The sequence below is a fragment of the Ranitomeya variabilis genome, chromosome 8 (assembly GCF_051348905.1).
Source record: "Ranitomeya variabilis isolate aRanVar5 chromosome 8, aRanVar5.hap1, whole genome shotgun sequence".
Lineage (NCBI taxonomy): Eukaryota > Metazoa > Chordata > Amphibia > Anura > Dendrobatidae > Ranitomeya > Ranitomeya variabilis.
Window position 1 is genome coordinate 20880271 of NC_135239.1, and position 16443 is coordinate 20896713.

At 41.1% G+C, this 16443-nt stretch overlaps 1 protein-coding gene across 4 annotated transcripts in view; it reads left to right on the forward strand.

Annotated features, from left to right (window-relative positions):
* The window catches only part of LOC143787805 (FRAS1-related extracellular matrix protein 1-like), a 146009-nt gene that overhangs the window by 71879 nt on the left and 57687 nt on the right, over positions 1-16443 (forward strand). For all 4 annotated transcript variants that reach the window (XR_013218473.1, XM_077276869.1, XM_077276868.1 and 1 more), the window contains 2 exons: positions 2107-2302; positions 8455-8719. Coding sequence is in view for 3 of the 4 variants with exons in the window: in XM_077276869.1 (XP_077132984.1) it covers positions 2107-2302; positions 8455-8719 (461 nt within the window). In the remaining variant the exon portion in view is untranslated. The remainder of the gene's footprint in view (positions 1-2106; positions 2303-8454; positions 8720-16443) is intronic.

Genomic DNA, 16443 nt, shown 5'->3' on the forward strand with positions numbered 1-16443 from the left:
GCCCGCCTGAGACTGACTGTCCTGCCGTTGGTTTGAAGTATTGCCTGAAGCTGTATATAGAAATACTTCCTCGGCGTTCCGGCCACCGGTTGTTTGCGCCTCAGTAGGATGTTGCCTCGGTCTTACAGCACGACCCCTACTGGTATTCTCCTTGTTGCTTTGATCTCGTTTCTCACTCAGCACAATCTATCTCGCTTCTGATCCTTCCTTGGGCACCGCCGCTATACTGAGCAGGCACGGTCCCGTTACGTTCTTTCCTGTAGCCAGGCCTCTGTCAGGATCCCACCCCTGACAGGGACCCTACCGAATCTTCCCCCACAACACCCTCTGCCACAAGGTGTTGCCTGGTTCCAACCCAGTCAGCTTTCTCTCTAACTTCCTGCCTGACCCCCAGTTTTACCAGTATGTGAGGAGTGGCCTAATGAATAGAACCCTTAGCTCCCCCTGGAGGCCCGACTGTGAAATGTATTGGTGTCTGTGATACCTGGTCAGATGAACTCCTTCAGTGACATCAGACGTACCATAGCCCCCCTTAGTGGCGGAGCCACAGTACTGCAACGACCAGGACTCTGGGGTGCTGCACTTTGTCCACTGATCATAGAGATTAGTGGAGGGAGAAAAAAGAAACCACTCAGGTATGATCGGGCAGAACGAGTCAGGAACTCTGCCCCATCATTAGGAAATCTCGGGAAGTCTGTGTCCCGCTGCCTACAGGAAACAGTGGTGCCAGCACCTCAGCATTACACCTCTGTCCATCATGTGGAAATAAACTACGGTATAAGGTACTGAAGGACAGCAAGCAGAGTTCTTAAAAGCAAGAATCAATACAGAAAGAATATTGAAACACTGTAAACTTTTCCTAATTAGCATATTACCCCTTTAAAGAGCCGGCATGTCCTAATGATGTTCCTTAACCATAGTAACTTGGGTTACTGTGTAACCTGCTCCTGCAGTCACAATCACCCACCATGGCGGCGCATCGATCTGCATTGGAGCTGAATACACAAAACTGTTAGAGATTTTTAATCAATGTACTTTTTCTGTTTTTGCTGTCTATGCTTTGGAACAACAAAAAAAGATCTTACAAAAGTGTAGACGTCCTTTCATTTCCTTATCATCTCATCTTGCAGTCATGCTCTAGTTTGTTTGTCCTCTCCTGAATGCATACAGTGGGAAATACGGTAAGTATCATATGTCTGCAGGATCAGGCGACACATAGTTCTGCATTGGAGCTGTAAACGTGAAACGGTGGCACATTTTGAAAAACTAGTTGCAAAACTGCTGTTTTTTTCCTTTTAGGCTTTGTGCACACGTTGCGGATTTTCTGCGGATCTGCAGAGTTTTTTTCCGTGCAGAAACGCTGCAGATCTGCAAGAGATTTACAATGTAAATCAATGGGGAAAAAAAAAAATGCTGTGCTAATGGTGCAGAAAAATCTGCACGGAAAACGCAGCAGATTCCAAAAAAATTACCATGTCAATTTTTTTTTGCGGATCTGCAGCGTTTCTGCACCCATTCCATAATAGAAATCCACAGGGGTAAAACAATGTATGAAATCTGCACAGAATCTGCAGCAAATCTGCAAAAAAAAAAATGCACAAAATCCGCAAAAAAAAAAAAAAAAAGCACAGATTGACCTGCGTTTTCAGCCAAGAAATGCAAAATCTGCAACGAAAATTCCACAGTCTAATCCGCAACGTGTGCGCATAACCTTAGTATTATTGGAGCAAAACATATATTGTGTAAGATAAGAAATAAAGAACGTTTTATACTCTCCCTCTTCAGGCTTCAAAAGGGACACATACGATGACATTTTCCACATTATATCCACAAGCTTAAATGTATTTTCTGATATGTTATTCATACTTTATGGAAAAGTTCACGGGGTATAAATACTTTTTCAAGGCACTGTAGATGTCAGGAAACAAGACTCGTAGACCCAAGAGTATATGCAAAGTGAAAGAGGAGCTGGATTTTAATCCCTTATATTCTAGAATTGTTGGTTGCAAAAGTTTACACACCCTTTTTTTTATTTTGGCACAAATTAAATGGATCCTTCAATGCCTGAGATTGGACATCCTTCTTAATCGAGTTCTTTTTCTCTAGGTGGACTCATCCTGGGTCACTCTGTACGCCGGTATGAATTTCACGCAGGAAGATATAGACGTGAACCATATCTGGTATTTTCACACCATAATCCTCGGCTGCAAAGGACACGACAGTTTCCGATATTCCGTAACTGATGGGGAGCACAACACGGCCCCGAAAACTTTTTTCATCTCCATTTTAAACATAGAGAAAGGTAAGTTTTATGGGCCGGGGGCCGATGTGGGCCGATCTCAGAGTCAGACAGCGATAATATTGTATTATCCCATGAACACAAGACCATTCTATGTATCTGCTGAGTGGAACAAATACCTCAGGAGCCTTCAAAAACAGTTGTGCTCCGCAGACATGCAAATTACCGGAGCGTCCATTATCCACATAGCTGAATCAAGGAGTCAAGTTTACAAGACGGCCGACAATCGAGTGCCTGTTTTCAATGACCATTCCGACGGGCCATCTGTACTGATGTCATTTCCATGGAGACCAGTCACCAAGTCCAATTATTCGAATAATAGCCCAAAATTTTTCCCACGTGTGTGGCAATTACCCCCTTGTCTAAGAACTGGTATTAAAGTAAAAAAAAAAAAATCTAAATCAAATTCGGATTTTATTTACCAGCAAATTTCTATTATTTGTAAATAAAAAAAATACAGTAAAATAAAGAAAATTCTGAAATGTATAAATTATTTAACATTATATGAAATTAAATATTTTGATTAATTCTTAGATGTCATATAATTTCAAAAATATTTCCTTTTTCCAAATCTGTAATTTATTTCCTGGCCCGAATAGTATATTTTCTTAAAATAAAGTAGTTTGTGATCTATGAGGTCCTTTATTATGTATTTATTTTATTATTTATTCTATATTAAAAGACCTGTATCTGTATTTTTTTTCTGACCCGAATAGAGTATAAATTAGTTTATGATCTACGATGTCCTTTATTATGTATTTATTATATGTATTTATTTAATGAAGTTGTTTTAATTAATTCAATTATTTATTTTTAGGACATTACTGTTATTTTAATTGGTCTTTCAAAATTAAATTTTGATTTTTGTATTCGCTAAAATCCGAATATGATTTAGTTGATTGAAATAAAATTTAGATCTTATGTTTTGTTTTGTTTTTTAAATTAAATTTTATCAACAAAATGTAAAACGGAGCGCATATAATAATAATAATTAATAATAATTTTATTTATATAGCGCCAACATATTCCGCGGCACTTTACATTTTATATTCACGTTGAAATATAACATTTTTGGAAAACGATGTGAGGAGCTAAAAATAATATGAGAGATTGGCACTGGAGAATCAGACGCTGCTAATTCCCATGGGGGGGAGGGGGGGTCCCTGGCAAAAAAACAAAAATCTCCCCCTATTCATTTCCAATGCAACTTGCGCTTAAAACTACTAAGAATCATCAGCGCCATCTGCAAACTGCGATTCATAAGCACTTTGTCAGGATGCCATGCTCCCTGACATCACAGAAACCCCCCCACAACGTTGTAATAAAGAGAGGTGCTTGTTCTGCCCGGCAATTAAATGCATCTCATTTATTTTTCTTACAGCTGAGGCTTTATTTATTAGTAAACAGCTGCATCGGTAACTTTTTGTTGTGTTTTTTTTTGTTATTTTATTTTTATTTTTTTCTCATAGCTAGATGATTGCCAACTGGTGCTCCAGATAATCCATTAATTCACGGTAATCACTGTGCCGCTTTACGCAGGGCAGAAAATAGCAAAATTAAAAAGGGTCACCCAAATTCTAATAAAGGGATAAAGATGAAAAAAAAATAAAAAATTGTCAGGATTTAGGCAAACAAAAAGTTAGGTTGAAGGGAATAACTTTGTTGCAATTTTAAGGTTTAAAAATTGCTACAATTGTTTTTATTTATTTTTTTCAATCATCTAAAGAAAAATAATAAGAATCAACTAATGATTGGGGTTAGATTGCTCATTGTGCGAGGATTTACTCGTGCTACTTCTGTAGATTTATGTCTTTTTTTTTTTTTTTGCGCTTATTGACGTGAGGCGTGCGCTTATCGTCTATTTTTTCAACAATGTGAAAGGGGCTGTATCCTCTTTACAATCCCTTTTTATATACCATGTCATGGAATAGAGGTGTTATAGAGAGGAATCTCCCAATTAGGATACCCCACTATGAAGCAGCGCAGAGAACCACCAATAGGCCATGTTCACACTAGCAGTATTTGGTCAGTATTTTACATCAGTATTTGGAAGCCAAAACCAGGAGTGGAACAAATAGAGGAAAAGTATAATAGAAGCATATGCACTACTTCTGTATTTTTCACCCACTTCTGGTTTTGGCTACAAATACTGATGTAAAATACTGACCAAATACTGAACGTGTGAACGTGGCCTTAACCCCTTTCTGACCTCGGACGGGATAGTATGTCCGAGGTCAGATCCCCCTCTTTGATGCAGGGCTCCGGTGGTGAGCCCGCATCAAAGCCGGGACATGTCAGCTGTTTTGAACAGCTGACATGTGCCCGCAATAGCGGCGGGTGAAATCGCGATTCACCCGCCGCTATTAACTAGTTAAATGTCGCTGTCAAATGCAGACATTTAACTGGCGCTTCCGGCCGGGCGGCCGGAAATGAGCGCATCGCTGACCCCGTCACATGATCGGGGATCAGCGATGCTTCTGAATAGTAACCATAGAAGTCCTTGAGACCTCTATGTTTACTGATCCCCGGTAGCTGTGAGCGCCACCCTGTGGTCGGCGCTTATAGCACACCTGATTTTCTGCTGCATAGCCCCATTCAAAATAAATCAATAAAAAAATCAAACCTACACATATTTGGTATCGCCTGATCTATCAATAAAAAAAAGCATTAACCTGATCGCTAAACAGCGTAGCGAGGAAAAAAAATTTGAAACGCCAGAATTACGTTTTTTTGGTTGCCGCGACATTGCATTAAAATGCAATAACGGGCGATCAAAAGATCATATCTGCACCAAAATGGTATCATTAAAAACGCCAGCTCGGCATGCAAAAAATAAGCCCTCATCCGACCACAGATCATGAAAAATGGAGACGTTACGGGTATCGGAAAATGGAGCAATTTTTTTTTTTTTTTTTAGCAAAGTTTGGAATTTTTTTTCACCACTTAGATAAAAAATAACCTAGACATGTTAGGTGTCTATGAACTCGTACTGACCTGAAAAATCATAGTGGCAGGTCAGTTTTCGCATTTAGTGAACCTAGCAAAAAAGCCAAACAAAAAACAAGTGTGGGACTGCACTTTTTTTGCAATTTCACCGCACTTGGAATTTTTTTTCCCATTTTCTAGTACACGACATGCTAAAACCAATGATGTCGTTCAAAAGTAAAACTTGTTTCGCAAAAAACAAGCCCTCAAATGGCCATATTGACAGAAAAATAAAAAAGTTATGGCTCTGGGAAGGAGGGGAGCGAAAAACGAACACGGAAAAACGGAAAATCCCAAGGTCATGAAGGGGTTAAGCAGTAGCTCGTTCTTTATCCTTCCATGTTTATCTGAATGGTCCCTGTAGTACTGCACATGTCCTGTAGTGGCCGCTGCAGGAGAAATTTTTAGCCAACTGGATCTTTTCCCTGCAAAATCCGCTGATCGCCGTAGTGGATCTCATATTATAGGTGTAACTTCTATCTTAGAGATTGGAAAGAGTCTTTTTTTCTAAAGCTCGATTAATTAGTGATACAGATAAGAGATGGAAATAATCCACCATGATTGATCTCCAAATATGACTCAAATGTCTACGGGCAACGAGAGGGACCAAAGCACATTACATTGGAGTCTCCTCGCTGGCGTTGGTTCATGCAACAACTCTCTCCCCCTTATACAGGAGTTGCAGGTCAGGAGTCGCAATCCTCCGTCCTCTTCCTGATAGGACACATTCAGGGCACACGTTTTTGGGTTCCCTAAACCACCCAATAGATGGGATCATTGGACTATTCTGAACCAGGTCCTCCTCTTCTCACTGTCCTAAAAGTTACCGCATGGTCTGCCCTTCTTAACTCCTAGACCCAATCAGGTAGTCAGTACCTATAAAGAGTAACCATCGTTTTATTTTATATTAGTTTGCATGAACATAAGCGGCTTTGTAATATATTTTAGCAGAATTATTTGCTTTTTTCTCCTCCTTTTTTTCTCGATTCATGGTGAAAAAAAAATGTATTCAGTGAAGACAGATTTTCCCATGACTGAATTTGGAAATGACAGTTGGTGCTTTTAAATTTCTATGGAGAGGGGAGGAGCTAGAGGCTGAGGGGAGGAGCCAGAGACCGAGGGGAGGAGCTAAAGGCCCATAGACATTCCACTGCAAGTTCTTCTGAAATGTCATGGCCGCTGGGCACACATGGATTGGCCAATTTATGCGCTAACTATCTTAATTTTAACCTTCTTCCTAGAGCAGTAATTAAATTCCAATTTGATATATTTCACATTTGCATGCTCTAGCATTGCACAGGGCAACTTTATTTCTTAGTTATCCACCAATATAGTCACCACTGCAGCCAATCGCTCAGCTCAGTGGCTCTACCTTTGGAGTCATCGCTGCAGCCAATCACTGAGCTCAATGGCTCTGCCAATGTAGTCACTTCTGCAGCCAATCATTCAGCTCAGTGGCACTACCATTGTAGTCACTGCTGCAGCCAATCGCTCAGCTCAGTGGCACTACCATTGTAGTCACTGCTGCAGCCAATCACTGAGCTCAATGGCTCTGCCAATGTAGTCACTTCTGCAGCCAATCATTCAGCTCAGTGGCACTACCATTGTAGTCACTGCTGCAGCCAATCGCTCAGCTCAGTGGCACTACCATTGTAGTCACTGCTGCAGCCAATCACTGAGCTCAATGGCTCTGCCAATGTAGTCACCGCTGCAGCCAATCACTGAGCTCAGTGGCGCTACCATTGTAGTCACCGCTGCAGCCAATCACTGAGCTTAATGGCTCTGCCAATGTAGTCACCGCTGCAGCCAATCACTGAGCTCAGTGGCGCTACCATTGTAGTCACCGCTGCAGCCAATCACTGAGCTCAATGGCTCTGCCAATGTAGTCACCGCTGCAGCCAATCACTGAGCTCAGTAGCGCACCATTGTAGTCACCACTGCAGCCAATCACTGAGCTCAATGGCTCTGCCAATGTAGTCACTTCTGCAGCCAAAACACAGAGCACCGAAGCAGAGAACTGGATCTGGATAAGGGGAGGGCAAGTCCTTGTAATTTTACATTACAGAAATCGTTTGGGGTCCGCTCGGTACTTCTGACCCACATCAGTTTCCTTCCATAGTAGAGGTCGGTATGATCAGGATCATACTTTTTTTTTTATATATATATATTTTTTGCATTATCCCATTTAGAAACAAACCTAGTTTTTATTTGATTTCAGGTGCCGAGTTGCATAGTGAAGGATCGGTAAAAGCATAGACCGTCCTTCAATACTCAATATTCAATAGATGCACCCAGCCTATGATGTGCACCGTGACTCCACATGTCATGCACATCAAGTCTCCACACATCTATGAAACGTCTTTCGATCGGGCCCCTGTGATCTGGTAGGAGCCCGAGTTCTGGGCTAATATTCTGGTCTCAGCGGTGCGCTCCTCCGGGCTCCTCTCCCTACAGTTTGTGTGCTTGTGACCATGCATTCAAATTGGTTTCAAAGGCTTTACAGCAGAGAACACAGCCAAACACAGCTTGTTGCTCCCTAAGTTCTTTGTCCGTCATCACTTTTAATATAATTAGGATTCCTTTGCCAAAACCAATAAGCTGCGCGACATAATAAAGCCTGTATCTGCTTAACGACGACGTCCAGGCTGGAAGCGAAAGCGTTTAACGCATTGTGTTCCTTTTCTACAGCTCCACAATGGCTGAAATCATCAGAGCCAACAGGAGAAATCTGGCTTCAGATTCACTTAAAAGGCAAAAATCAAACTGAATGTATAAAAGGCAAAATAAAACAAAAGAACAAAATTAATTTATTTTTAAAAAGCACGGAGATTTTCCTAATTTTCGTAGACGTTGATAAGAATGGTCGATTTCGACAGAAGTAAACGACCGTCAGCGGAACTGATGAAAAATGAGTTATGACGGACAAGAATCATAATTGCAGATATTTTCAGCCGATGTTCTGCACCATAAGATACAATGATGCACAATTATTTACAATCATAGATAAAGTTACACAATAATTATTACCAACATATAAATGCAAGGATGCACATGGCAAACGGCGATACATAATATTGCACAATGCCGCGTCTTGTTCCTGTTCATTTTTCATCATTTCTGCTCCTATTGTGCTTCCTCTCATCCTCTCGTTTTCCGGTTTCCTTCCATAGGTGACATTGTTTTACTCACCAGCCCTGTAACTTTAACAGAGGGTGACAGGGTGACCTTGATGACAGATGTTCTTATGGCAACAGATGGCACGGGAAAACCAGAGAAGCTGCTGTACGCCGTTTCTGTGCCACCTGTTCATGGTCAGATTGAGTACATCAATTTTCCTGGCGTGCCCATTTCCAGTTTCAGCCAGTTGGATGTGGCGGCTCAGAAGGTTCGCTACGTCCACGACAACAGCCGTGAGGCTGGGAAGGACTCGTTCAGGTGAGAAGTTGTATGGGCATCTCGTAAAGGGTTAAATGTGTTGGAATTCTACCATATGCTGAAATGATTTATGGTAATACGCAGGATTCCACTCTCCGGGCGGGTTTATAGTATCTATTGTAAGATATTCTTTGCAAATTTGGATGAAAATTTCCCCAAAATTAAAATTTTTACACCCTATTATTGGAAAAATGTAAACTATCGGTCTATATGCCTTGACCAATATCCCCACACCACTGATACATATCATACCTTACTAGACAGGTGAACACAATAGGTTCTTTGTTGGCAAAAAGTATCTGGACCGGTTAGAATTCCACCAAAGGAATCCAGTAGAAGCGGCACTAGATGTGTCTGACGACCACCTATCTCTTTGCCTTCACAGAAACACCGTAGAATGCTACTTTGGCCAAGACAAGCCAGGGAACGTATCTACCAACCATTATGTGGCTATGTCTGCCTACTATTCATATCTCTTGACCCTCACGGAAAGAGGACAGACCTCCTTCATTTCAGTAAGAATTGACAAGTCCAAACCTGCAAAGGAACACCCAAATATTTTCTTCCTCATGACGCTGAGCCCAAATCTGGGGAAAGTAACATGGCGTGGCCTGAAAAATGGGGTGTCCTCTGTCAAAAAGGGGAGGTGTGTTTGTCTGGAAAAGGAAAAAAAAAATTGTCAAATATGCCTCATGGGGTTTACATAACCTGGTCACAAGATAAGATATAACTGTACAATCATTACTGGTCCAACTTCTGGGATCCAAACTGGTCACAAGAAGAGGGGGTCCAAAAGTCCATTGTGTGAGCGGAGCAGTCCTGATCATGTGTGACCACTACGGTAATTGAAATATTTTGTCATTGACACTCCGATTTTAAGGCCACACGCCCGTCATTGACACTCCGATTTTAAGGCAGCACACCCGTCATTGACACTCCTATTTTAAGGCCACATGCCCGTCATTGACACTCCGATTTTAAGGCCACACGCCCGTCATTGAGACTCCGATTTTAAGGCCACACGCCCGTCACTCCCCATTTACTACTTCCTGAATGAGCATTTGTATCCTGGCGCTCCATCAGATGATGATGAAGTACTTTAGTGTTATCAATTTTGCTTTCAGGGGAGTTTCCAGAGACTTCTGAACTGCCAGGGAGTTTTGACAACTTTTCTAGGAGTTCGGATGGTCACTGCCACACTGTATTTTCCAGTAGAAGCCATCTTCACAATGACATCTTTAATATTCTAGAACACATGTACTCTCTTCATGGAAGCTACTCCCCAGGTTTGCCCTGTTGTGCCCATAAATTCACTAATGGTAGGGCAGCCTTAATTAACAATCCCACTGCCACAGTAACTCCCGGGACAGGAGAATCTCTGACCTGAAATATTCACGAATGGCGAGGATTCACTATGCGATCATGCCCACCACTCCAAGAGCACAAGCTTGTCTACTATAAATTAAATGCTAGGTTACACGTACCCCAAAATGGAGTCTAAAAACAATAAGGTCTTCATATTAGTAACTTTGACGCACTTGGAACTGTCTGGAAGTCAGAAATATAAATTTGTGCCCGACTTAACCAATTTATACATAAATGACACATCAGAAAAAAGTGAATTTTTTACAGCACATAGTAATATGGTTGTTGGCAGGTTGCACCAAAAACTGGTACAAATACATTGGTAAATGGGAGCCAAAACAACATGTTACCTTATGTAGACTAACAAATATGAGAAGACAAAAAAGCTAGAAAAAAAAAAAAGAAATTTGAATCTAATTTAATATTGGGAAAGCCAAAAGTGGCTTTTTCTTTAAAAGGTTCAGAAAATGAATATGGCTGTCACTGGCACCAAAAAGCATGTAGAGTCATTGCTGAGATGTGCTGGTGCTGGCCTACTGCAGTGTGTCACCTCGGCTTTGCTGTATAGATCTTTTATACATTTACAAGACATTGGGGTATTTTTATATGAGCTGTGATACAAGCATTGCTTTGTGAGGTGAGACTTATCATCCCAGATGGAGGCGGAGGTGTCAGATAAACATATGTCGTCTATTATTTCACCTAAACACAATAGTCAACAATGATAAATAGATTATCTCATAGCGTATCTGCTCTTCTCCAGACTTCTCATGTGTCTGTGTATAGGCTGGAGATGATGGGGGAGTTCTAGCTGGAGATAATGGGGAAGCCATGACTAGAGATAATGGTGGGAGCCTTGGCTTTAGATTATGGGAAGGAGATGATGGGTAACATTTGGCGGGAGATGATGAGGGAACCCTGACTGGAAATGAAGGAAGGAAGAGCCCAGGCTGGAGATGGTGGGAGAACTCTGAATGGAGATTATGGGGGACCCTTAGTTGGAGATGACGTGGGAGCCCCGATTGGAGATGACGGAGGAATCATTGCTGGACATAATAGAAGAACTCTGTCTAGAGATGATGAGGCCTGGCTGAAGATGATGGGAAAACTTGGCTAGAAACACAGCCCTGGCTGGAACTGATGGTGAAGACTTGGCTGGAGATGATTGGGGGAGCCATGACTACAGATCATGGGAGAACTTAGGTTGTATATGATTAAAGGACTCTGGCATAAGATGATTGAGGAGCTCTAGCCAAATATAATTAAGGAGCCCTGTCTGGAGATGATGGTGAAGCCTTGGCTAGAGAGGATTAGAAGATTGGGGAGTACTGATTAGAGATTATGTGAGAGCCTTGGCAGGAGATGATGGATTAACTCTGGCTGGAGATGATGGGGGAGCCCTGGCATGAGATGATGGGAAACCCTGGCTGGAGAAGACGGGGGGAGCCTTGACTGGGGATGATGGAGAAGCCTTGGCTGGAAAAGATTGTGGAGTCCTGGTTCGAGATTATGTGAAAGCCTTGGCAGGATATGATGGGAGAACTCTAGCTGGACATGATGGGAAACCCTGGCTGGAAATGATGAAGGGAGCCTTGGCTGGAGATGATGGGGAAGTCCTGCCTAGAGATGTTGTGAGAACCTTGGCAGGAGATGATGGGGAAACTCTGGCTGGAGATAATGGTGGAGCCCTGGCCTGAGATGATGGGGGAACCCTGCCTTGAGATGATGGGGGAGCATTGGCTGGAGATGATGGGGGAATCCTGTCTAGAGATGTTGTGAGAGCCTTGGTCAGAGATGATGGTGGAGCTCTGGCCTGAGATGATGGGGGACCCTGACTGGAGCCTGTCTACCTTTTGAGAATTGTTTCCCAATTATAGGGTCAATATTTTTGAGTAAAAGCATCCAACTGCCTAAAAGACCTGAGCTACAAACCTCTTAAGATGGATGTTCCAGAATGGACATATATAAATGTCTGAACGCTGGAGAAGAATAGGCTCCTGACAGGCTTCTACAGTTCATATGAGACTTAACTTCTCGTTCGTCTTTAGTATCGGGACTCCTGTTTAAGAGGTTGCTTTATTGCTGGCAGATGGGCTCATACACTTTCATCAAAATGTGCACTAAAAATTCACTTACAGAGATAGTATGTATCAGTATTCTGCATCACCCTAAGGTGTCATGCTTTACGTCTCCAAATAATTGCCAACATTTTTAGTTTTTTTTTCCTTAATTTTGCACTGTATATATTTATTATGATATATTGCATTGTCTTATTTTTCAAAGTAGCTTTTTGCTTTATGTTTTTATTAATTTTATTGCTATGTTGCCAGATCCTCCATCTCTCCATGATCTGCTTCCCAGCGTGTCATACCTTAATTTAATATTGACTAAGTCCTAATCTTCGCGCCGGCCTCTGCATGCCTTCCGCGTAAGCGGGCAAGGAACATGAAAAGGATTACTTGTTCAGTGTCTGCCAGAGACGGTACCATCTGCGGCGCTCGCCCGACACCCTAAGAACCGGTTATATTAACTTCTGCTAAAACTTCCCACTCTCCCAACCGGCCGCAGTGAAGGTGTCTGCCCGTCACCCCATCCAGATTACACATAGGCAGGGAGGCATGAAGGAGCCGGGCCTTTCTTAAATTAATTTCTTGGGGGGGGAGGCTTTATTGGGTTAAATAACGCCTCGTTATTCTCCTCCACAGCTGAGGCTTCTCCAAATGTTTATCTTGTATTGTAACCGGTACCTTCTGGTGCGGAGCGCTGCCAGCTTCCCCTGCCGCTCTCTGCTATATTTCATTCTCACTATTTTTGGAATTGAGCTTCTGGTTCCAGGTGATTTAATTTTTTTTTTTTCAACTTTTTTTTTTTTTCTTCTCTAAAACTCGCCCATCTGCTCGACACATGCAAAACTCACAATCTGCATGCATTAGCTGATAGACAGGCGGCCAATACTGGACAGGTCTCGATCAAAGTTAATAATTAATGTGATCCAAATTAAATGTGATAAACCTAATACAGCCCCGATGTAATGTCCATATTTTGATTTTAACACCCTGTGGTTTTCTGTGACCGGAGTCAATGCCTGGGGGTCTTATTAGAGGGGTCATCAGATCAAGATAAACTATTACCTATTACCATATCTAAAAGGATAGGTGATATCTGATAGATTGGTGAGGGTCCGATCGCTGGGACCGTACTGGTCGGCTGAACAGGGCACTTTTATCTCCATTAGAATAAACCAGCATTGCACGTACCCAATGGCTGCTCCATTTATTCTCTCTGGGGCTGCCCAAAAATAATGAGCGCAGCACTCTGAAGTCCCATAGGAAATGAATAGAGCAGCGGTTGCGCCCCATTCTGCTGGGGTCTCATCGGTCAGACCCACACTCATCTACAGTATAATATTAAGTGATAACTTATCTTCACTGGAGAACCCCTTTAACGTGACCATACATTACATGGGCACCCATTCATTTGAATGCCTGACAGGTAATACCACATTTCTCCTCTAGTGGCCACTGCAGGATTAGTTTGCAGCTGTGCGCAGCCGATCTAAGAGCAGGAGTCGATCACTCGATAGAGAGCCAGACCTCAGTTGGAAAAGTGATTGCACCAAGAGGAACAGTCCCATTAAAAACTATTTTCAGCCAGCCTTTAGTTATATCTAATTATTAATCATTATTATTATATCTGTTTAAAAAAAAGTTTGGCCACATGACAAATAACTAATTTTTTTTTAAAATTTTCCCCAGAAATTATAACCCACCGTTCTGAGACTGCTGATTGAAAAATCAACTATTTATGCAGGAATTTTTTATTAGGTACTTTGGAATTGGGGATTATATTAGTATTTCAGGAGTCTGGAAAAGCTGGATGGCATTGTGCCTCGATTCATCAAACTGTTTGAAATGTTTCAAAATTTCAGGGTAATGTATAGCTGCGCAAAAATGTTAAACTTTGATGTTTTAAAAGATGCCCAGGCATGTTTTCCAGCATTTTGTAGGCCTTTTCACCTGAAAAAAAAACAAAAAAACACATTATTGTTGTCTGTAATAAGGTACCCAAAAAAACACTGGGGGAAAAGAACATTGAAAAAGAGATCAGAAAAAAAAATTAGAAGTCTGAAACAAAAGATGATTCAGGATTACAAATTGTCATACAAGGAGCTTTCACGAAAAATAGTTTTTGACTGTCAGTAAAAAGCGTATAGTGTGAGCATGCCCTAATATTGACAGGTCCTTTTCTAAAGAGAAATATTCACTACTCTCCACGCCTATGGGAGTGGAGAGCAGTGAATATTCATTTCTCTTTAATAGCGGGCACAGTAAGTGCAGCGCCGGCTTCCTGCAGCTGCTGGGCAATCACGTGTGCCCACTACTTAAAGGAATGAATATTCACTGCTCTCCACTCCCATATGCGAGGAGAGCAGTGAATATTCCTTCCATTTAGTAGCATGTGATTGCGCAGAAATATTAATTTCTCTTTAGCAATCGGCACAGGGGTTAGCCGCTGTGACCCGCAGCTCTGCTGCTGCCGCTCCCCCACCTCTCCACCACAGGAGATACATCATTTCAAGTGAATGTGTGTCTAAGGATGCACATTCAGGTGAAAAAAAATGCTGCTGTCGGCGGATCCCCTGAACCGGGCAAGGATGACAAGAGGTCTACAGTGCCTGAGGGCCACATGAAGCAGCCTCAGGGGCCACATGCGGCCCACGTGTTTGAGACCCCTGCCTTAGAGCAATAGTCTTGTCACCCATACTTTGTATAATAAAAGAAACATGAAATCTATTAAATAAATAAGTTCTATTCATTTTAGATAATGTTCTAATTTTATTTTTCATTTACGCAGTACTTTTAGTTTATACTTTTAGCACCTTGTGCTGTTCTTAGGGTCAACTGTTTTTGCAAAGTGAGTTCATATTTTGCCTTTTGCTATTTTACGTAGCCCAGTAGCTGACGTGATTTCTCTGCACAGGGCGAGATCATCCAGGAAAGTAGGGCTGGAGCTGTGGCTCCTGGACGCACTCACAGAACATGCTTTTTAAGATCCTTAGAAACAAAAGTATATTTTGTTAACTTTTAAGGTCTCATAAGCCAGACAAGTTTCATAACACAGAGGAGACATGGAGTGCAGCAAAGTAAAAGGCTCCTGTGTCTTAAGACAACTTGCCATTTAAAGGGCAATAGAAGTTCAGCAAATATCAGTTAAAAGTAAGATAAATCAATAAATGTGCACTTAATAGAGCAAATTCTATATGAAAATACCCCACTACTATTAATATCTTCAGTATATATAGGGGGCAATATGATAGTACTTATATTACTGTACATAGGAGCAGTATTATAGCAGTTATATTCTTGTACATAGGAGCAGTATTATAGTAGTTATATTCTTGTACATAGGAGCAGTATTATAGTAGTTATATTCTTGTACATAGGGGCAGTATTATAGTAGTTATATTCTTGTACATAGGGGGCAGTATTATAGTAATTATATTCTTGTACATAGGGGGCGGTATTATAGTAGTTATATTCTTGTACATAGGAGCAGTATTATAGTAGTTATATTCTTGTACATAGGAGCAGTATTATAGTAGTTATATTCTTGTACATAGGAGCAGTATTATAGTAGTTATATTCTTGTACATAGGGGCAGTATTATAGTAGTTATATTCTTGTACATAGGGGCAGTATTATAGTAGTTATATTCTTGTACATAGGAGCAGTATTATAGTAGTTATATTCTTGTACATAGGAGCAGTATTATAGTAGTTATATTCTTGTACATAGGGGGCAGTATTATAGTAGTTATATTCTTGTACATAGGGGCAGTATTATAGTAGTTATATTCTTGTACATAGGGGCAGTATTATAGTAGTTATATTCATGTACATAGGAACAGTATTATAGTAGTTATATTCTTGTACATAGGAGCAGTATTATAGTAGTTATATTCTTGTACATAGGGGTAGTATTATAGTAGTTATATTCTTGTACATAAGGCAGTATTATAGTAGTTATATTCTTGTACATAAGGCAGTATTATAGTAGTTATATTCTTGTACAGAGGAACAGTATTATAGTAAAACAAATATTCATATAGCTTTTCTCCTTAAAAGCTTGACAATGTTTCATACAAAAGACACAGACAGATTAGCCTTGTTTCATGTTTTGATCTACAACACAGAGCTATTAATTATTTGACTATGATTATGATTAAGAACTCTGTGCCGTCCTTGTCTTTTGTATGAATCCACATTGTAAATTATACCTGGCACCCTGGACATAGTCCTTAGTGTTACCAGCTCTGGTTCTGCTGTGTATGCCCATGCTGTAGATGAGGCTGATGATCGT